The 23,317-nt window shown below is 38.3% G+C and overlaps 1 protein-coding gene across 2 annotated transcripts in view; it reads left to right on the top strand.

The window, feature by feature from the left end:
* The window catches only part of SETD2 (SET domain containing 2), a 108,038-nt gene that overhangs the window by 701 nt on the left and 84,020 nt on the right, over positions 1-23,317 (top strand). For both annotated transcript variants that reach the window (XR_002482721.1, XM_008071233.1), the window contains exons 2-7: positions 1,133-5,499; positions 9,546-9,677; positions 12,561-12,689; positions 17,144-17,267; positions 20,214-20,291; positions 22,238-22,335. Coding sequence is in view for 1 of the 2 variants with exons in the window: in XM_008071233.1 (XP_008069424.1) it covers positions 1,133-5,499; positions 9,546-9,677; positions 12,561-12,689; positions 17,144-17,267; positions 20,214-20,291; positions 22,238-22,335 (4,928 nt within the window). In the remaining variant the exon portion in view is untranslated. The remainder of the gene's footprint in view (positions 1-1,132; positions 5,500-9,545; positions 9,678-12,560; positions 12,690-17,143; positions 17,268-20,213; positions 20,292-22,237; positions 22,336-23,317) is intronic.

Here is a 23,317-nt window from a genome sequence, read left to right as displayed (position 1 = left end):
GTTTTTTAAAAAAAGGGGGGGGGGGGGGAGAGATCAGCTTAGATATATATATGTTGTACTTGTTGCTCCTATAGAAATATCAGACTATAAATCAGCATTACCTGAGTGTGTGGGGCCTAGGCAGAGAGGTGCCAGGGTGGAGTAATTTCCAGAAACACAAAGGACCTGGTCTTCATTTGGCTACCTCATCTGTAAAATGAGTGAGGTGTGAGGCTCCTCTATACTAGCAGTTTCCCAAATCTGGAAATTGCCTCAAAATTGCCTGTAATACTTATTTCCCCCCCCCAAAAAGATAAACAAAACCCAAAAAACAAACTCTTGCCTCACGTTAGAGCTAAATAGCTCTGTTATTCTATAGAATGTGGGCACAGATCAGTAGTTTTACTATGTACCCAGCTGATTCTGTGTAAGGCAAGGAAATCACTGGTTTTGATGACCTCTGATGTTTCTTCTCTAGTAGAACACAAGGGCAATCTGTTTTAAGTACTGAAGTGTTAGCTATGGTCTTTTAAGTACACATCAGGTTTTAAAAAGTTTGTTAAAAAATGCTACCTGGAAAATCGTTATAAAACTGGATAAAATTCTTTATGAAGGGAAAACAAGGCTGGGTGTGATGGCACACATCTGTAATCCCAGTGCTTGGGAGGCCAAAATGGGAAGATTGTTTGAGACCAGGAGTTCAAGACCAGCCTGGGCAACATTAATGAGTGGCGCACATATGTAGTCCTAGCTATTTGGGAGGTTGAGGCTAGAGAATCACTTGAGCCCAGGAGTTCAGTGCTGCAGTGAGCTATGATTGTGCCTGCTGTACTCCAGCCTGGGCGAGAGAACAAGACCCTGTCTCTTAAAAAAATAAAAAATATAAAGATAAAACAAAAATGGAAAAATATGGGTACTTGTTGAAGCTGGGAGTGTGTACTTAGAGATTTATTATACTATTCTCTATACTTTTTACTGTGTTTGAAAATTTCTGTAGTAAAGAGTTTAAGAAATTCTTATGGTGCTTAGTGAAATTCATAACTGTTTGTTATTGAAAAGGCTTTTCATTTCTCTGGTAAACAGTTTAAACTGTGATGCTAGCCATTTGAAAGTAACTTTTGTAGTAGTAATTGTTTGTTTTGTTCATTTATAGGCAAAGATTGAAAATGTGCAGAAAACAGGTTTCATCAAAGGACCAATGTTCAAAGGTGTTGCTTCTAGTCGATTTTTGCCCAAAGGCACCAAGACAAAAGTTAATTTGGAGGAACAGGGACGACAGAAGGTATCATTCAGCTTCAGCCTTACAAAGAAAACTTTGCAGAATAGGTTTCTCACCGCACTTGGCAATGAAAAGCAAAATGATACTCCAAACTCTCCAGCTGCACCTCTTCAAGTAGAATTGACCCCTAAAATTAAAATGGACATTGGTGATACCCTATCTACCACAGAAGAATCTTCCCCACCAAAATCAAGGGTGGAATTGGGCAAAATTCATTTTAAGAAACATCTGCTTCATGTAACATCCAGACCACTGCTGGCTGCTACCCCAGCAGTAGCATCTCCACCTCCTCTCACAGTACAGTTACCAGCAGTCATAGCAGAATCAACAACTGTAGACTCACCACCCTCATCTCCACCTCCACCACCTCCACCTCCCCAAGTCACAACACCTTTACCACCAGCACCAGTAACACAGCCAGTGGTCTTGCCACACACACCAGTAACAGTTCTAATGACAGCACCAGTACCCTTACCAGTAGATGTAGCAGTTAGAGCTCTGAAAGAACCACCAATTATAAGTGTACCAGAATCTTTAGAAGTGGATACTAAGCAGGACACTGTATCTAATAGTTCAGAAGAACACATAACTCAAAATTTGAATGAGCAAGCTGATATTCTTTCAAAAAAAGAAGATTCCCATATTGGGAAGGAAGACGAAATTCCAGATAGTTCTAAGATAAGTCTGAGCTCTAAAAAAACAAGTTCTAAGAAGAAATCCTTACAATCTGAAGGCACGTTTTTTGGCTCAGAATCTGATGAAGATTCTGTACGGACTTCCTCAAGTCAAAGATCCCATGATTTAAAATTTTCAGCAAGCATTGAAAAGGAAAGAGAATTTAAAAAGAGCTCAGCAACTTTAAAAAGTGAGGATCTAGGGAAATCTTCACGATCTAAAACAGAGAGAGATGATAAGTATTTTAGCTACTCAAAACTTGAAAGAGATACTCGGTATGTATCTTCCCGTTGCAGATCAGAAAGAGAGCGAAGGCGAAGCAGATCTCGTTCTAGGTCTGACAGAGGCTCTAGAACTAGTTTATCCTATTCTCGGTCAGAACGATCTCATTATTATGACTCTGATCGTCGTTACCATAGGAGTTCCCCTTATCGAGAGAGGACACGCTATTCTCGGCCATATACAGAGAACAGGACACGAGAGAGTTCTGACTCAGAAGAAGACTATAAGAAGACATACTCAAGGCGTACCTCATCTCATTCCTCCTCTTACAGAGACCTAAGGACGTCATCATCCTATTCTAAGTCTGATCGGGACTGTAAAACTGAGATCTCTTACTTAGAGATGGAAAGAAGAGGAAAGTATTCTTCAAAACTAGAAAGAGAATCCAAAAGGACTTCAGAAAATGAAGCAGTGAAAAGATGTTATTCTCCCCCTAATGAACTGGGATTCCGACGGGGGTCATCGTATTCCAAGCACGATAATAGTGCATCCCGTTATAAATCTACCCCTTCAAAACCTATACCCAAGTCTGATAAATTTAAAAATTCTTTCTGTTGTACAGAATTAAATGAGGAAATTAAACAGTCTCATTCTTTTAGTTTACAGACTCCTTGTTCAAAAGGTAGTGAATTAAGAATGATTAGTAAAAATCCTGAAAGAGAAAAGACTAGGTCTCCGTCATCATCAAATCAATTAAATGATTCACCTACTTTTAAAAAGCTAGATGAATCGCCTGTTTTTTCGCCTGAATTTATAGGCCCTGATAGCCATGATAGTATTAAGGAATTCGATTCTTTAGCTAAAGTGAAAAATGATCAATTAAGAAGTTGTCCCATAGAATTAAATATAAATGGATCTCCTGGGGCAGAATCTGATTTGGCAACATTTTGCACTTCCAAAACCGATGCTGTTTTGGTGACTTCCAATGATAGTGTGACTGGATCAGAGGTATCCTCTTTGGTCAAAGCATGCATACGTTCATCAAATGGATTTCAGAGTGTTAGTAGATGCAAAGAAAAAGACTTGGATGATACTTGCATGCAGCATAGTAAGTCAGAAAGCCCATTTAGGGAAACAGAACCTTTGGTGTCACCACACCAAGATAAACTCATGTCTTTGCCGGTTATGACTATAGATTATTCTAAAACAGTAGTCAAAGAACCAGTTGATATGAGAGTTTCTTGCTGCAAAACCAAAGATGCAGATACATACTGTACTTCAAATGACAGCATCTCTTCTTTGTGTTATCCCGAAACTGAAAATACTGAGCCTTCAGTTATGAAGATTTCTTCAAATAGCTTTATGAGTGTGCATTTGGAATCAAAAACAGTTATATGTGATAACAGAAATCTGACAGATCAGCACTCAAAGTTTTCATGTGAAGAATATAAGCAGAGCATTGGTAGCACGAGTTCAGCTTCTGTTAATCACTTTGATGATTTATGTCAACCTATTGAGAGTTCAGGTATTGCTTTATCTCTTCAGAGTTATCCACCAGAAATAAAAATGGACAGTTTAACTCCCTTGAAATGTGGAGAGAACACATCTCCAGTTCTGGATGCAGTGATGAAGAGTAAAAACAACACAGAGTTTATGAAGCATGCAGGGAAAGAAACAATAGAAGTATGCAGTGGCCTTCCTGATTCAGGAAAGGGATTTACTTCCTGGGAGACTAGGCATAATAATGGGTTATCTGGAAAATGTTTGCAAGAGGCTCAAGAAGAAGGGACTTCCATATTGTCTGATAGAAGAGGAAGACCAGAAACCTCCTTAGATGAAGAATTTGAAAGAGGACATGTGCATACTTCTGATGATTCAGAAGTTGTGTTTTCTTCTTGTGATTTGAATTTAACCACGGAAGATAGTGATAGTGTAACTTATACCTTAAAATGTGACAGTAGTGGTCATGCCCCAGAAATTGTGTCTACTGTCCATGAAGATTATTCTGGCTCTTCTGAAAGTTCAAGTGATGAAAGTGATTCTGAAGATACAGATTCTGATGACAGCAGTATTCCAAGAAATCGTCTCCAGTCTGTTGTGGTTGTGCCAAAGAATTCTACTTTGCCTATGGAAGAAACAAGTCCTTGTTCTTCTCGGAGCAGTCAGAGTTACAGACATTATTCTGACCACTGGGAAGAGGAAAGATTGGAGTCAAGAAGACATTCCTATGAGGAAAAATTTGAGAGTATAACAAGTAAAGCCTGTCTTCAAACTGAGAAGTTCTTCTTTCATAAAGGATCAGAGAAAAATCCAGATATTTCTTTTACACAGTCCAGTAGAAAACAAGTTGATAACCACCTGCCTGAAATTGCTCATTCTCAGAGTGATGGGGTTGATAGTACAAGTCACACAGATGTGAAATCTGACCTTCTAGGTCACCCAAATTTAGAGGAAACAATAAAAGCCAAAATATCTTCTAGGCAGCAAGAGGAGCTGGCAATTTATTATTCTGATTTTGAAGATGTCCCAAATAAGTCTTGGCAACAGACCACTTTCCCTAACAGGCCAGGTAGTAGACTGGGAAAAACAGAGCTGAGTTTTCCTTCCTCTTGTGAGATCTCCTGTGTTGATGGCTTACATTCATCAGAAGAGCTCAGAAACTTAGGGTGGGACTTCTCTCAAGAAAAGCCTACTACTACATATCAGCAACCTGACAGCAGCTATGGAACTTGTGGACACAAGTATCAGCAAAGTGCAGAACAGTATGGTGGGCCACACAATTACTGGCAAGGCAATGGCTACTGGGATCCAAGATCAGCAGGTAGACCTCCTGGAGCTGGGATTGTATATGATCGTACTCAAGGACAGGTACCAGACTCCCTAACAGATGGCCGTGAAGAGGAGGAGAATTGGGATCAACGGGGTGGTTCCCACTTTTCAAGCCAATCCAGTAAATTTCTTTTGTCCCTTCAGAAAGACAAGGGATCAGTGCAAGCACCTGAAATAAGCAGCAATTCCATTAAGGATTCTTTAGCTGTGAATGAAAGGAAAGATTTTTCAAAAAATTTAGAAAAAAATGACATCAAAGATAGAGGACCTCCTAAAAAAAGGAAGCAGGAATTAGAGAGTGATTCTGAAAGCGATGGTGAGCCTCAGGACAGAAAGAAAGTTAGAATGGAGATAGAGCAGGGAGAGACAACATTGCCCCCAGGCTCAGCGCTGGTTGGGCCTTCCTGTGTCATGGATGACTTTAGGGACCCACAACGATGGAAGGAATGTGCCAAGCAGGGGAAGATGCCTTGTTACTTTGATCTTATTGAAGAAAATGTTTACTTAACAGAAAGGTAAGCCTAATTAATACTTGTTTAACGAATTTTAGCTTCTTTTTTGATTAAAAAAAGTTAGCTTTTAAACAATTCAAACCATATGAGCATAACCATGTGAAGTAGATATAAAAATGTAAATTAAAAATTCTGGCCAAGCACAAGTGGTTCATGCATGTAATCCCAGCATTTTATGAGGCCAAGGCAGGTAGATTGGTTGAGCCCAGGAGTTCAAGACATAGTGAGGCCTCATCTCTACATAAAAATCAAAACAACAAAAAAATTAGCCAGGTATGGTGCCACACGCCTGTAATCTCAGCTTCTTGGGATGCTGAGGTGGAAGGATCACCTGAACCCAGGAGGTCCAGCCTGGGTGACAGAGTGACACCCCAACTAAAACAAAACTAAAACTAAAAAGTGTTTTTACCTATTTAGATTTGGTAAATAGCACAGATTTTCAGCCCCAACTTTTTTATCTTCCCAGGAAAGCAGATGCCTAGTTTTTTTTTAATTGTTGTTTTTTTGGTTTTGAAAGTATAATTTAGACTAGCCCAGTTTTTCTCTAATTCCTTTTACGTGTGAAAGTGTGACATAAATGAAACAAGACACCAGCAAAATAGTCTGATCTCAGAAGACAAAAGTGATTGTTAGATGTTTTTCTTACTTTCAAACATTTACAGAATGAAGTATCTTTTGGGTACCTTTTTTTTTTTGAGTCAGGGTCTCACTCTGTTGCCCAGGCTGGAGTGCAGTGGCATGATCATGACTCACTGTAGCCTCAACCTCCTGGGCTGAGATGTTTCTCCTGAGCCTCAGCGTTGCCCTGGCCCCCTGTATCTATGACTATAGGTGCGTACCACAATGTCCAGCTAGTTTTTTTATTTTTTTGTAGAGACGGGTTCTCGCTATGCTGCCCAGACTGGTCTTGAACTCTTGGGTTCAAGCAGTCCTCCCATCTAAGCCTCCCAAAGTGCTAGAGTTATGGGCATGAGCCACCATGTTCAGCCTCTTTTGGGTACTTTATAAAGCTAGAACTAGCCTAGAACATAATTTTCTTCTTCTGTCATTTTGTTTTAGCCTATCATTAATAGGTTGAATCTGGCAATAGTATCACATTTTAGAAATGGTAAAATAGTTTATCAAATTCTTAAAATGAAACAAATAAGAGTTGGAGTAGTGAAAACATAGTCCAAGCTGGGCCCGGTGGCTCATGCCTGTAATCCCAGCACTTTGGGAGGTAGAGGCAAGAGGGTTTGAGGGGTTTGAGACCAGCCTGGGCAACATGACAAGACCTTGTTTCTGCAATAAATAAAATTAGCTGAGCATGGTGGTGCACGCCTGTAGTTCCAGCTACTTGAAAGGCTAACGTGGAAGGATTGCCTGAGCCTAGCAGGTAGAGGCTGCGGTGGCTGTGAGCATGCCACTGCATTCCAGCCTGGGCAACAGAGTGGGACTCTGACTCCAAAAAACCCCCCAAAAATACATAGTCCACTAGAGCAAAGTTTCTCAATCTGTTTTAACTTTCACTCCTTCTTGGTAATCTTGTAATTTTCTTGATATAAATGTCTGTTGATTGTGCTTTTAAAAAAAAAACAAAAATTATATTTTTCTACCCACTCATTTTACATCTTTGGAAATTTTCCACTTAGTTCATGAAATCTAGCCATTATCCCTTTAGGCATTCAAAATTTATTACAGAATTTTTTGGTCAGGCATAGTAGCTCACAACTATAATCCTAGTACTGTGGGAGGCAGAGTCAAGAGGATTGCCTTTAGCCCAGGGGTTCAAGACCAGCCTGGGCAACTTGGTGAGATCTTGTCTCTATAGTAAATAAATAAATAACCAAGTGTAGTGGCACATGCCAGATCTCGTCTCTATAGGAGATAGATAGATAGATAGACAGCCAAGTGTGTTGGCACGTGCCTGCATTCTAGCTACTTGGAAGGCTGAGGTGGAAGGATTGCCTGAGTCCAGCAGGTCGAGGCTGCAGTGGCCCTGAACATGCCACTGCACTCCAGCCTGGGTGACAGAGTAAGAATCGGCTTTAAAAAAAAAAAAAAAAAAAAAAAGTGAAGTTTTTCTTTTTAAAAAATAACCTTTATATTTTGTGTTATAGAGAGCCTTTTTACGGCTGTATTTGTTTATATCTAGTTGTAGACTAGGTTTAAATTAAAAATATTAGATATTTTAAGTATTGCCCTTTAGGAATTGTGAGTAGGACCATGAAACTTTACAGGATCTTTGTTAAAGAATATAAATAAAATAAATCAGCCCAATCCTCTGGCTTTAGCAATGAGAGTCAGATATATAAGATTATACATAGATTAGGTGAGTGGAGGCATTGGAGGACTTCCACCGTTTTGCAGTTGGAAGCATTTATATATATATATATATATATATATATACATATATATATATATATATACACACACACACACACACACACACATATTCAACATTTTAAAGTGCTTGTTACATGCTAAGCATTTATAAGCCACAAAAGACAAAATTGTTATAAAAGTAGTATGAGCATAATGAAAAAATGTTATGTCTATTGAAAATAAGCTTACCTGCAAAAATCTGGCCTTCTAGAACTATACAAAATAATGCTGCTGCTAATTCTGCAAAATTATAGTTTTTTAGATATTGGTAATTAGATATTTTGTTTATCGTTGGTCATTTTAAGGCTAAATATTTTCATACACTCATTAATTAATGAACTGAATCCTTAGTTAATCAAGAAAAATTATTCATTCTACCTAATCGTAGTTGAAACTTGTAACACTCTTTAGGTACTCAGGTGCTTTATAAAAGTATGACTATAAAGAACACATGTTGCAGGTTAAGGCAGAGTGGAGTACAGTTAGGAGATTAAAATAGCCCTTAGAGAAGCTGTGCTCTCCCCCATATAGTCAAAAGTGTTAGTTACAGTTTAATAATCTTAAGCAGATCTTTCTGACCACCGATGGTTTTTTTGTTTGTTTGTTTGACTAGGTAAAAAAATAGAGTTCAACAAAAAGGCCAATAAATAATCACATTTTCACTTTTGCTTTGCAAACTCTGACATGGGTTTTTATGAACCCAACCAAATTTGAGTAGTTTCATTTCTTCTCCCAAATAAGTTTGTCTGCATTGGAAAAGTTTAGCCCTCTGCAACCTTTACCTGATTATTCCGTAATTACACTTCATTAAAAAGTTTTTTCTTTTAAACAAGATTTATACAAGCATGATATTACTGAAAGTTTTTCTAAAAGTTTGAGTTAAAACTCTTAATTAAAAATTTTCTTCTTTTTTAGAAACTCCATTTCTTCCTCAACCTTGTATCTCAGCTATTGTTTGTTCATCCGGGAGGTCTGATTCTTAAGCGTAACTTTAACCAGATATGACAGTATTTGAAACAAACATGTTTTTTATTTTCTCCTGAGTCCAGTATGACTTTAACACTTGAAACTGCTCAGAATCTGAGGTTTAGCTGACCTGGACTGGAAGTAAGCACTGAATTCCAAAATGATTAGTCTTTAACTTATCCTATCTTCCCTATTTGCCAAGGTTAAGATTGCCTCTCATCTTTTTTTTTTTTTTTTTTTTTTGAGTTGGAGTCTCACTGCCCAGGCTGGAGTGCAGTGGCACACTTACAGCCACCCCAGTGTCAACCTGCTGGGCTCCGGTGATCCTTCCGTCTCAGCCTTCCAAGTAGCCGGCACTACAGGCATGTACTACTACGCCCAGCTAATTTTTGATTTATTGTAGAGATGTGGTCTCGCCAAGTTGCCCAGGCTGGTCTTGAACCCGTGGGCTCAAGCAATCCACTCGTCTCGATCTCCCAAAGTGCTTGGGATTACAGGTTGACCCACCAGGCCGACCATCTCTCATCTTTTTTGTGACACAGTTCTTAGGGTTTTCAGTACTGCAAGTACTAGTGATTGTTTTATTTCTTTTGAATGACTGACTTATAGGAATCATTAAATGTGAAACTACTGAAATTTGGCATATATTTGATTATATATGTTATATCATTGCTAGGAGATTTTTTAATATCAAGTTTCTATAAAATTTTACCCAATAGAAAGAAGAATAAATCCCATCGGGATATTAAGAGGATGCAGTGTGAGTGTACACCACTTTCTAAAGATGAAAGAGCTCAAGGTGAAATAGCATGTGGAGAAGATTGTCTTAATCGTCTCCTCATGATTGAATGGTAAGTAAGTTAGAATGCTCTTCTTTTGCTCAACCCTTCTATTGTCTCTAAATATTAAAAATAATTATCAATGAAGGGTAAAATTTAACCTTTTACCTATAGGTGAATATTTATAAGCAATAAAATCTGATATATTAATAGAAAACATATTAATAAAGAGAGAAATTTCTCTTGCATTAGATTATAGTCCCTGGCACCTCATATCATTAAGGATACCATTATAGCATTAATTTTTATTGTCTCCTTTTATCTCTTATAAAATTTATGTCCTAAAAGATAAATATTGGTATTTTTTAAAACTTTCACTACAAAATGAGATAAAACCCTAACATTTAAAAAAATGCATAAGGTAAAATGTCTTCCTCTCCCAAACCTCAATTCCTTTGTAATGTTTCCAGAAAACTTTTAATGACTATGTCAATATAGGTAGATAGTTTTCTCCTTTTGTGCATACAGATAAAATCTTATTATATGTAGTTCCTTAGATGTGCTAATCAGACCTAATCAGAGCTACACATACAGACCTACCCCTAAATCTTTCCCTTGGCTACATTATGCATTCTATTTATAGTTAACCTATTATTAATCTTCTATTGATAGACATTTGCTTCTCTATTATTCTTAGAAATAGTAAATGTGTTTATATTTAAAATGTTAAATAACTTTTTTTCAACCAGTTTGGTTGATGATAAATTGTTGCTTTGTTTTTAACATGGAAAGAGTATTAAGGTAATTTATAGTGTAGGTAACCTTATTTTTAATCTCAGTGAAGTGGTGTTTTTTTTCCCCAAAGCTCAGTTTTTGTTTTTCCATGTGTTACAGTGTTCCAAAATGAAATAAATAGACCTTCAAAAAATAAAAAGGAAACATTTTTGGTATCCTTTTATCCAAACTAAAAGTAGAGGTGATGATACAGATGTAAGAAGAGACATAGGATTAGCACTATTCTAATTTGATATAGTTACCCTAGTCATTCTTCTAAGTTTTCCTACCAACCTTACTAAATATATATGAAGTAAAACATTTTTTTCTTTATGTTATTCCCACACTTGAGCTTTTAGTAGTTCTCTGTTGTCCTTAGGATTAGGTTCAAACTTAGTCTTGTATTCAGAGCCCTTTATAGCATCTGATCAGCCTGCTTTTCCATCTTCCAGCAACCCACCTTTATTACCAGTTATTCTCAGCTGTTTTATTCCCCCTTTCCCACATAGACCTTGTTTTCTGCAGGAAGGCACTCTTTATCTATCCATATCCTATTCTGCTTTAATCCTGTTCTCTCCTGAATGCTTTCTTTTACTGCCTCACTCTAAAGCGAATCCTTCATCCTTTCTGCACTGGTAAAATTGTTATTTACTGCCAGTATGGCAGTAAATAATAATGTATTAGAAATGCTTGGTAGCCAGGCGCAGTGGCTGACACCTGTAATCCTAGCACTTTGGGAGTTGGAGGCAAGAGAATTGTCTGAGTCCAGGGGTTTGAGACCAGCCTGGGCAACTTGGTGAGACTTCGTCTCTACAGTAAACCAAAAAAATTAGCTGGGCATGGTGGTGCAATACCTATGGTTCCTGCTACTTGGAAGATTGAGGTAGAAGGATCACCTGAGCCCAGAAAGTAGAGGATGTGGACTGTAGTGGCTGTGAGTGTGCCACTGTACTCCTACCTGAGCTACAGAGTGAGACTCCTACACATACACATACACAAATTGGTAATTTCTGTTTCAGTCTCAATCAGCGTTAAAAGTCTTTGTGTCAGCCGGGCTCGGTGGCTCAGCCTGTAATCCCGCTCCTTGGGAGGCTGAGGTGAGTGGATTGCCTGAGCCCGCGGGCTCGAGACCCGCCTGGGCAACTGGGCGAGACCTCATCTCTACAATAAATCAAAAAATTAGCTGGGCGTGGTCGCGCGTGCCTGTAATTCCAGCTACTGGGAAGGCTGAGGCAGAGGGATCGCCGCAGCCCAGCGGGTCGAAGTTGCAGTGGCTGGGAGCGGCCACTGCACTCCAGTCTAGGCGACTGAGTGAGACTTCAACTCAAAAAAAAAAAAAAAAAAAAAAGTCTTTGTGTCTGTCAGCTTTGGAATATTAAGAATTCAGTTACTGTATTATTTTTACTTTAGGATCCATGAGAGAAGAGCCTTGCCACATTATATTGCATTTACTTTGAACAAGGCTGTGTATACTAATGACTTTGGTTTCTCTCAAATGTATTTCTCAAGTAGTTAGCTGCATTCAATAGGCCAAATTAATGATGATTGGCATGGAATGTAAGGGAGGGTGCACTGATAGAAAATAAGTTGGCTTTGCAAAGTTGTCAAAGGCCTGCAAGTTTACATGCAGTATTCCAGACACCTAAGGAGTGGTAGAGAAACCTTCCTGTGATGACCAGATGACAAGGCTACATTGTGGTATGATCTGGTTAAGTAACACTGTGAGCGCTCATTTCTAAGCAATCTCTTTGTGATGGAAGGAATTACTAAGAAAGGTTTACTTGGGGGTTAACCACACATATACTAATTATACCATAAGAATATTGTCACATTTTGTTGAAGAAGTTTTTGTTCTTTTGCTGCTTTAAAGAATTAATTTTCAGCTGGGTGTGGTGGCTCACACCTGTAATCCCAGCACTTTGGGAAGCTGAGGTGCATGGGTTCAAGACCAGCAACATGGTAAGACCTCATCTGTACAATAAATAAAAAAAAATTAGCTAGGTGTGGTGGTGCATGCCTGTAATTCGAGCTACTTAGAAGACTGAGGCAGAAGAATCGCCTGAGCTCAGCAGGTTGAGACCGTGGTGAGCATGCCACTGCACTCCAGCCTGGGCAGCAGAGTGAGATTCCAACTCAAAAAAAAAAAAAAAAGAATTAATTTTCACTCAATTCTCATTCCAGTTCTTCTCGGTGTCCAAATGGGGATTATTGTTCCAATAGACGGTTTCAGAGAAAACAGCATGCAAACGTGGAAGTCATACTTACAGAAAAGAAAGGCTGGGGCTTGAGAGCTGCCAAAGATCTTCCTTCGTAAGTTCTGTTTTAATCACCTTTCACTTGATTGTTGTGTTTTTGAACTTAGACATTTTGTAGGAAAATAATTTCTCGATTACACTGAGGTTTAATAATGATTATTGTGTAGAATTACCACTTGGTAGCTAGTTTGTTAAAAAAACAAACAGAAAAACCCCCTGCACTTCTTCTGAGAAATTAAAAAAAGAAAACAACTCTTTTGTTTGTATATGCAGGAAGAGCATTTTGGTCACTTGTGGTCTAGGCAGGTCCTTTCCTGTCCGAATTACCATATGTTTGCTATGGAGCTCCCAGAATCCCCGTGAAGCTGTGTGAAAAGGAGTTGGAATAGAATGATTAGTAAGCATAAAATTGAGTTGGGATAAGAGTGGAAGAGTGTATCTCAGTATATCAAGGTTAAGAATTGAAGCATACTTGCTAGCTGTTTTGCTCAGCTTTTTAAAATATAGGTTTCTTGTTTATTTATCCAGTGATATACAACTTAATGGAAGTGAAGTGGCTGCAGTAAGCAGGAATACATGTAGTGTATTTTTGTCTCAGTGTTTCCTTTGCTTTTGTTTCCTAAAAAGTGTGTGACTGCCAGAGACACTTCTTGCTCATAGTTGGGTCTGGCTACATACGAAAAGGAAGCCTAGTTCTTGCTTCATTACTGCCTTTCAATACTTGGACTTATATCACCATTCCGGAAAAATGCATGCTAACAATTATTTACTGCTATTTAAGGGAATGGTTGCTGGTGGTTGAAGCTGAGAGTTTATGCAAGTACATAGGGAGATAATGAAGGGTAGGGAAGAGGGGCAAAGATGGAAGTTTGGGCATGCAAGTAAAAGAGGCAGAGGCACAGGAGCCAAAGAGAAGCAATCAGAGGTGGAGGAGAAGCAGACTAGAGCAGCAATATGCATGTTAGTGAAAGAAAAAAGAAGAGGTGCCCAGTAGAGTCTGATGACATAGGACGAAGGCAGAAAAGAGACCTTCACATCTGGCAGTTGAAGCTCATTAATGAGACCCTTTGCTAGAGCACACAAATAGAATGTTGAGGGCTGGGGACTGGCAGTAAAGACAAAACGACTGTTGATGTGACTGCAAAGAGAGGAAGCTTCTAACTAGAAAATATTTCAGTTTGACTAACAACAGAATGACTTAAGCAGTGCAAACATTTGATCATTTTACATAAGTTTGGTGGTAGGTAGTCCAGGCTGGAACAGGGGCTTAGCTTTATCAAGACTTCATACTCTTGCTGTCTTTCTGCTCAGACCTAGAAAAAGATGAATAAGAATCATAGTTTTCATTGTTTCTGCCTTCATGGAATTTAGTCACTGCATGCCAGGGAGTCTGATGTAGTTCTGCTTTTTTGTTTTGTTTTGTGTTTAATTGAGATATGTAGCTTCTCTAAAATACTCAAATTTTAGAGTTTCAAGGACTGTATGGTAGGCTTTATATGGGTCTCATTTAGTTTTTTAGAGGTTAGGCAGCTAAAGGGTCAGCCACTTTTTCTAAATGACTGAAGACTTTTGAGTTGCTTTCTCAACTGCTTTATTATGTTCAAACTGGGTATTGGTATATTATGGTTATTGGTACTGTAGCTCCTTTGAACTTCCAATGTCAAATCTCTACTCTGAGTGATTTAGTGGTTGGTCAGGTTCTAATATTTAAGAATACTTTTTAAATAAAAAGGTGACTTGAGAGTAAAACTGTTAAAATGGAATATTTTAGTGCAATACAGGAAAGAATCTTTCCAGGCAAACAGTCATTCAGGTGAGTTTTGAATCCCAGGCTGTAACCGAGTGTTGTGTCACCTACCCTCTCCAAACTCTGTCTTATCTGTCAGATGGGCATAATACCTATGTCACATGACATCAGGAAGCTTTAAACAAGTAAGATCAGGGAGAAAAATTGGGTTTTTGGTAGGGGAGCGAAAGGAAATCCTGGATAAGGTGTGTTTTGTAGTCATCACATTTAATTCACAAGGCAGCCTGTGGTGTATCATTTTTCTTTTTCTCAAGGGAGGTTACCTATCTTAGAAGTGGAGAGTCCAACATTGTAGGACCTCAAATTTTGTCATTATTCATTCTGCATTACTTATAATACTTCCAAGATGATACGTTTCTGGAGATAGAAAGGAAATTTTAAGTACTAGTTATAAAGAAAGTAATTTTACTTTTTAGGTTTATCTCTGAGTAATCAGATTCTTATTATTAAGACCTAAATGTGTTTGTGATGGACTGCAGTATAAACACATATGTATTATAAATTTCTCGAATTCTGTTTTTGAGTTTTGCTTTTTTAATATTATTTTCTAATTTGTGTGTGTGTTTTTTCAAAGATGTGGGGTACAATTCAGGATTAGGTATACAAATGGTCATCATATAGGTAAAGTGTGGGCTCTCTTTGCCTGATGTGAGATCAGGTAACTCAACACCTTTTTTTTTTGAGTTGGAGTCTCACTTTATTGCCCAGGCAGTAATGCAAGTGGCATACTCACAGCCACCACAGCCTTGACCTGCTGGGCTCAGGTGATCCTTCCACCTCAGCCTTCCAAGTACCTGGAACCACAGATGCACACTACCATGCCTGCCTAATTTTTTGACTTATTGTAGAGATGAGGTCTTGCCAAGCTGCCCAGGCTGGTCTTGAACCCCTGGACTCAGGCAGTCCTCTCGCCTTCGCCTCCTAAAGTGCTGGGATTATGGGTACGAGCCATCAAACCTGGCAGGTACCCTTATGTGCCACCTCCCCCCGGCAGCTACTGCCAATTCCTTTCTTATAGTATTATGGTAAATGTTTAGGGTCTGCTTATGAGTAAGACCATGTGATATTCAGTTATTTGTTCCTGTGATAGATCACTGAGTATTATAGACTCTAAATCCAGCCAAGTTGCTGGAAAGTCCGTAAGTTTGTCCTTCTTTATGACTGTGCCATATTCCATCATGTATATTTGCCACATTTAAAAAAAAATCCAGTCCAGTTTCAGTGGGCAGCAGGGTTGGTTCCATGCTTTTGCTGTTGTGAATAGTGCTGCAATAAACATGCGTGTGCAGGTATCTTGTCTTTTTTGTAGAATGATTTGAGTTCCTCCGGGTCTGTTCCAGTAGGAGGATTGCTTCTAATTAGTTTTTAACTGCTTTATCTCCTAAATTAAGAGGATTTACGTTTTTTCAGTTGGCCAAGTTAACTCCTTTAATAAGTACATTGATTATGTTAGTTTGTTGTAAACAAATACATAAGATTACATTTTAAAAATAGGACATGTTTATTTTGAGGAGTTAAGACAAGACTTTCAGGCCATTTTATATCAGCTTTGGAACAAAGCATAGTGGAACATTTGTCTACATAGAACTAATAGTTGAAGTGAATGGTGAGAATAAGCTTTTAGAGAATAAAGGAAAAGGGATAAAGACAGAATTTAATAGCTTCAACACAGAAGAAATAGGTAAATAATCACAGAAAGAACAATCAAGGGTATAGGGTAACTAAAAGAAACCAGTGAAGAAAGGTTAGTCATAATTATTGATAAATTCTAGAAAGAATTCACAGACAGTATAATCAGAGAGAGGGCATTAGATTTGATCTTTAATATCGTTGAGACCTTTGAGAGCAGGGCAGTAGAAGGCCTGCTGTGTTTAAGTTGCCTTCTTTTATTCTAGAACAAAAAGCGTCTAGTTTTTCAGTGTCTCCTGATTTCTTCTGAGCTGTATTCGTGGTATTGTAGGCCAGACTTGAACATCTGTTTTACTATCTAGTTAGAGAAAGGATATATATTTTGGTGGTATGTATACATTATAAGTTTCTTTGAATCAACATTCTTCGAAAAGTATTAGTAAGGAGAAAAGTAACCTTGGTTAGATGCTTGATATTTTACATACATTTTAATTATATTTTGTGTAATACCAAATGTATCTACTTTGCGATATTTCTTTAAATTTGTTATTTTTGTTAACTTGTTAGCTGGGAACAGGAGCTGCCTCAGAATTCAAAGCTGCAGTGAGTTATGATTGTGCCAATGCACTCCAGTCTGGGTGATATAGTGAGACCCTGTTGCTGTAAAAAAAAAAAAAGAGAGAGAAGGAGGGGTGTTGAATGTGGTGGCTCACACATATAATCTCAGCACTTTGGGAGGCTGAGGCAGGAGGATTGCTTGAGGCCAGGAGTTCAAGATCAGCCTGGGCAACATAAAAGACCTCATCTCTACAAAAAATCAAAAAAGTTAGCTGATTGTGGTTGGCGCACACCTATGGTCCCCTTTACTCAGGAGGTTGAAACTGAAAGATTGCCTGAGCATAGGAGTTTGAGGCTGAGGTGAGCTGTGGTCGTGTTACAGCACTCCAGCCTGGACAACAGAGTGAGACTCTGACTCAAAAAAAAAAAAAAAAAAGTTTTTTGCATGGATGCATTTATTTTCTGTATTGCTCCTAGGCAGAAAGTGCTATTATTTTCTTCCTTTTGGTTTGCAGAAACACTTTTGTTCTTGAATATTGTGGAGAAGTACTTGATCATAAAGAGTTTAAAGCTCGGGTGAAAGAGTACGCACGGAACAAGAACATCCACTACTATTTCATGGCCTTGAAGAATGATGAGGTAAACAGCATGAATGTGTTTTCCTTGAAACAGAGCTGTTAGGTTTGAAAGGGTAGTTGATACTGACAGATCTCTAAAATATATTAAGTAACAAAAATGATAGGCAGGACAGTATAGTTAGCTTCTATTTGTTTACAAAAAGAGAGGCATATTTACATATATATGTAAATATAAACAAAGCTTCAGATTACAACTCTTAAAAATTGTTGATGACCTCCAAAATGCTTTTGTCTATATGGGTTATGTGGGTTACATTTATCAATATTAAAAATTAAAACTAGGCTGGGCTCTGTGGCTCCTCCTATAATTCCAGCACTTTGGGAGGCCAAGGTGAGTGGATAGCCTGAGTCCGTGGGTTCGAGACGAGCCTGGGCAACTTGGTAAGACCTCGTCTGTACAATAAATCAAAAATTAGCCTGGCGTGGTAGCACGCATCTGTAGATCCGGTTACTAGGAAGGCTGGAGCCCAGCAGGTCGACACTGGGATGGTGGTGAGTGTGCCATTACACTCCAGCCTGGGCAATGGAGTGAGACTCCAACCAAAAAAAAAAAAAAAATTAAAACTGAGAAATTTTAAAATATTTATTCATTTTAAAAGTACATTAGGTCCTTGAATAATGTTTTATTATAACATTGATGAGAAAAATACATCGGTTTTTGCCTAGAGCCACTCTCTGTGTGGAGTCTGTGTGGTCTCCCTGTGTCTGATTGGGTTTTCTTTGGGTATTCCAGTTCCCTTCCACATCCCAAAGATATACACGTTAGGTTAATTGTCATGTTTAAATTGTCCCAGTATGAGTGAGTGCTGGGGTGTGTTTTTGTGTGCTCTGTGAATGACTACTTGTCTGGGTTTGGTTCCCATAATGTGCCCTGAGCTGCTGAGATAGGTTCTGGCCACCCTTAGCCCTGAACTGGAATATGGAATAGTTGGGTAAATCATTATATTGTAAGCTGGGTGCTGTGGCTCATGCCTGTAATGCCAGTACTTTGGGAGGCCAAGGTGGTAGAATTGCTTGAGGCCAGGAGTTTGAGACCTGTCAAAGTGAGACTCTGACTCTACAAAAAAAAAAAAGAAAAATTAGCCAGGTGTGGTGGTGTGTGTGTGCCCATAGTCCCAACTACTTGGGAGGCTGAAATGGGAGAATTGCTTGAGTCCAGAAGTTTGATACTGGTGAGCCATGATCATGCCACTATACTCCAGCTTGGATAATAGCATGAGATTCCGACTCAAAAAAAAGTCATTATAGTATTTTTATAATCTTACTTAAATGTGTGTATAGCTCACATTTATTTCAGTGTTTACTATTAGAAGTGTTTTGATCTTTATTTAGAAGTTCGGTGATTTTCTTTTGACCAGAGAAATATGCCATAGGACCTTAATTCTTGTTTATTAGTAATTAACCTGTGGTAAAATTTGTTTCCTTATACATAATTTACTTTTTATAAGTTGCAGTTTCCAAGAACCACGGATGATGTTAAGTAAGGACTTAAAGTAACAATAGCGAGCCCATTACTTGTTGATATAAATAACATGGTATTATGAAAAATAACTATTTTTAAAGTAAATATTTTTAGTGATGAGTGAGTTTGAGTTACATTTTTATAAATCTGTTTAACATCTGACTGGATTCAATTAGATCCTCATATGTCTGTCTCTGTATTCAATGTAGAAATATAAGTTCTAGGAACCTACCCCCAGACTTGTTTAATTGAACTCTGGGAGCAGACCCAGCAAGTTTTAACCAACTCTCCGGGGGATTTGGATACACATATATTAAAAAGCAGTAACTATACTTTCTTTTTTTTTTTGAGTTGGAGTCTCACTCTGTCACCCAGGCTGGAGTGCAATGGCATGCTTACGGTCACCCAAGCGTCGACCTGCTGGGCTCCGGTGATCCTTCTGCCTCAGCCTTCCAAGTAGCCAGAACTACATGTATGCACTACTGTGACTGGCTAACTTTTTGATTTATTGTAGAGACGAAGTCTCGCCAAGTTGCCTGGGCTGGTCTCGAACCCGCGGGCTCAGGCAATCCACTTGCTTCGGCCTCCCAAAGTGCTGGAATTACAGACTAAGCCACCATGCCCAGCCTAGAGCCTACTACACTTTCAAATGAAGTTTTACATACACAAATGAGATTGGAATGTCATAGAAAATAAGGGATAGCTAACAGTCAATAAAAGAAACATTGATAGATACAATTTTGCCTGTAGGTAAAAGTGTATAGTTAGCAGATTTTCCAGAAGAAGCATTTAGATATTTGTCACTTTCATGTGTAAAGTAGTATGAGAGAGTTCTCTAAAGCAAGAAGGGGGGGCAAGGATATGTGTGTATGTATATGTATGTATGTATCTTAAATTTGCCTTAATGTCTTCCTTTGCATAACGCATACATTATTTTTTTGAATGCATGAGATAATTTAATTCACAGTGTCATCTGCCTTCATCTAAAAACAATTGAGGCGGTGGCTCATGCCTATAATCCCAGCATTTTGAGAGACAGATGAAAGGATTGCTTGAACCCAGGGGTTTGAGACCAGCCTGGGCAACTTGACGAGACCTTGTCTCTACAATAAATCAAAAAATTAACCAGACATGGTAGCATGTGCCTATGGTTCCAGCTACTTGGAAGGCTGAGGCAGAAGAATTGCCTGAGGCTTCAGTGGCCGTGAGCATGCCACTACACTCTGACCTGGGTGACAGTGAGACTCTGGCTGAAAAACAACAGCAACAACAAGAACAAACAGCAATTGAAATTGCAGTGTTTTTACAGTAGAAAGACTATGAAGCTGGTACTCAGGAGGCCTAGCTGCCTTCCCTTAACTGGTTAGGTTGCCCGCTGCAATCATTTTTTTTTTCTTAATTGATGTGTAATAGATGTTTGTGGTTTTGGGATAATTGCATTAATATTTTAAAGTATCATTAAAAAAATTCTTTATCCTCTTCTAGATAATAGATGCCACTCAGAAAGGAAATTGCTCTCGTTTCATGAATCACAGCTGTGAACCAAACTGTGAAACACAAAAAGTAAGTTGAAGTAGATTTAGAGTTTGAGATATCTGTTCATTTTTTATTTTATATCAAAGGTACTCATGTATTTTTAAATCATTTTTTTCTGTTCCACTTTGTTATTTAAAATTTTATTCTGAAGTACTTACAGATTTATAAAAATGTTACAAAAATAGCAGAGCGTATGCACCTGTATACCATCCTTCACCTAGCTTTCCCAATATTAATTAACATCATACATAGCCATAATGCCCAGGGAGTACTATCAACTAAGCTAAAAAGCTTATTCAAATTTTGACAGTTGTCATTTTTTTGGTCCAAGATCCAACCCAGGAACTCATTGCATTTAGTTACTACCTTTCATTGCCCATAATTATTTTAGGTATTATTTCAAAATTTTTAAAATATAAAACTAAATTTAATTTTGATGAGGTCCAGTGTGTACTGTCATATTCAGATTCTTTATCAGGTCTTATCCAGATGCCAAATTTGACTGTTTTAATAACACTCATGAGGATTAAACAATCAAAGTTGAGAGAGATTGTAACTTCTTTAGGTTAAGAAAGCTATGGACCCACTCCCCAGGTAAATACTCATCATTAATTTCCTCTCATGTTGTAAAAGTGCTTTTGATTCCTGGATATATTCTGCCCTTTGATCTATACACTAATAGTTTTTGTGTGTGGCTCTTCTAAGAGCCAAGTTATGTAACAAAAAGGAGAGCCCAGTCTGGAATCATTTAACTTAAATTCTGGTTCTGATTGTGCCAGAGCTGGTAGCCACATGTTTAGCTGTGACTCACTCTGTATAGTGTCCCTTAATCTGAAATCTGGGTTTTTTCATCAGTAGCATGTGCGTATGGTCTGGATTGGAGTTCTTTAGTATTTGACTTGTTTACATATTCTGTAACTACAACAAGGTCTGCCTCCTGTGTGTCTGCCCCCATTTTAATTCTTAAGTTTTATGCATCTGTTCTTTTTAAAATTTATTTAAATTTATTTTTATTTTTATTTTTTTGAGTTGGAGTCTCACTCTGTCACCCAGACAGGAGTGCAGTGGCTGCTCCCGGCCACTGCAGCCTCAACCTACTGGGCTCCAGCTATCCTTCCGCCTCAGCCTTCCAAGTAGCTGGAACTACAGATGCGCGCTACCATGCCCGGCTAATTTTTGATTTATTGTAGAGATGAGGTTTCGCCAAGTTGCCCAGGCGGGTCTTGAACCTGCGGGCTCAGGCAATTCACTCACCTCGGCCTCACAAAGCGTGGGATTACAGGCTGAGCCACCGAGCCTGGCCTATACATCTGTTCTTATGCTTTCCTTCATTTTCACTTTACTCAGCCATATAAGCACTGTTTCATGAAATTAATTTTTTGCCTTCAGTGTTTCCTAGGTTCCATGCCTCATCTTGTGTTAGAACATGGTTACTTTTCTGCATCTTTTCTTTTTTTAATGTCAAAAATGGTTACTTTGACCATAAATTTATATGGACTTGCCTTTGATACTCAGTGATACCAAGCATCCCCTATTTGTCTAGTTGTAGCACAAGTGAATCTTTACTATATGAAAATGTTAACATAGGTTAAAGTAGCAGTTTACTTTTTAGTTTTTGTTTTTAAGAGGTGAGTTCTTACTATGTTGCTCAGGCTGGCGGTGAACTCCTGGCCTCCAGTAATCCTCCTGCTTCAACTTCCCAAGTAACTGGGATTGTAGGTAGCATCTAGCTAGTAGTTACTTTTATTAGAGACACATTACAGATATATAGAATCTGGTAGTCCACTAAATGAGAGTAACACTTAAGTGGTGTTTATTTAAAGAAAAAAATTTCCCACTTGCTGTTTGGGAAAACCTTTATTGTCTAAAAAACCATATGCATACTTAAGGCAGATGATGATGATGATCTTTATACACATAACACAACACACTAATAAGTTACAAATTTCTTTTCTTTTAAAACAACATCTCAGTGGACTGTGAATGGACAACTGAGGGTTGGTTTTTTTACCACCAAACTGGTTCCTTCAGGCTCAGAGCTAACATTTGATTATCAGTTCCAAAGATATGGGTAAGTATTGTTTCTACTTACTTTGCTGTTTCTGATGTAGAAATGGGATGTTCAGATATAGAGATATAAAACTTTGATGTGAATTACCTAAGTTATATACTATCAACTCTTATCTATAATGTACTCTTTTGGTTTTGTGTGTGTATGATACCATTAAGGGATATTGTATACAAACTATGTATTTTCCTCTCAATTTCATACTATCTTATGTAATTATGTTTCTGATGTAATTTTTAAAAACTTTTTTATAGCTATGTCAACTCTGTGTGTGTCTGAAAAGAATGGACAGTATAGTAAATTCCTGTGTATCTATCATTTCAGCCTTAACAGTAAACCACAGCTCATGACTATTCTTTTTTCATTTATACCATATTGTACTCTTAAAAATACTTTGTTACTTATTGCAGTTGTAGTGGCTCACATCTGTAATCCTAGCACTTTGGGAGGTGGATGTGGGAGGATTGCCTGAGACCAGCCTGGGCAACTTGGCAAAATGTTATCTCTATAATAAATCAAAAAATTAGCCTGGTGTGTGGCATGCACCTGTAGTTCCAGCTTCTTGGAAGGCTGAGGTGGAAGGATGGCCTGAGCCCAGCAGGTCGAGACTGCTATGGTCTTGAGTGTGCCACTGCACTACAGCCTGGGCGACAAAGTAAGACTGACCAAAAAATAATAATTTTTTACTTAGTTATGTCCACCAAAAACAGTAATTGATATGATAACAAAGAACACCTAACACCAAAAGTGAAAGAGGTGGTTTTTTCTGTTTTGTTTTGTTTGTCATGATTTCTCTGTTGCCCATGCTGGAGTGCAGTGGCATGATCATGAAGATCACAGCTGCTCACGGCAGCTTCGACCTCTTGGTCTCAGGCGATCCTTCCACCTCAGAATCCCAAGTAGCTGGGACTGCAGACGTGTATTCATTACTGCATTTGGTATAGTGCCTTATCCTTATGTGATAATCTTTTTTTTTTTTTTTTTT

The sequence above is a fragment of the Carlito syrichta genome, unplaced genomic scaffold, assembly GCF_000164805.1.
Source record: "Carlito syrichta isolate Samal-C Ts95f unplaced genomic scaffold, Tarsius_syrichta-2.0.1 Scaffold314220, whole genome shotgun sequence".
Lineage (NCBI taxonomy): Eukaryota > Metazoa > Chordata > Mammalia > Primates > Tarsiidae > Carlito > Carlito syrichta.
This window is presented reverse-complemented; position numbering and strand designations above follow the sequence as displayed.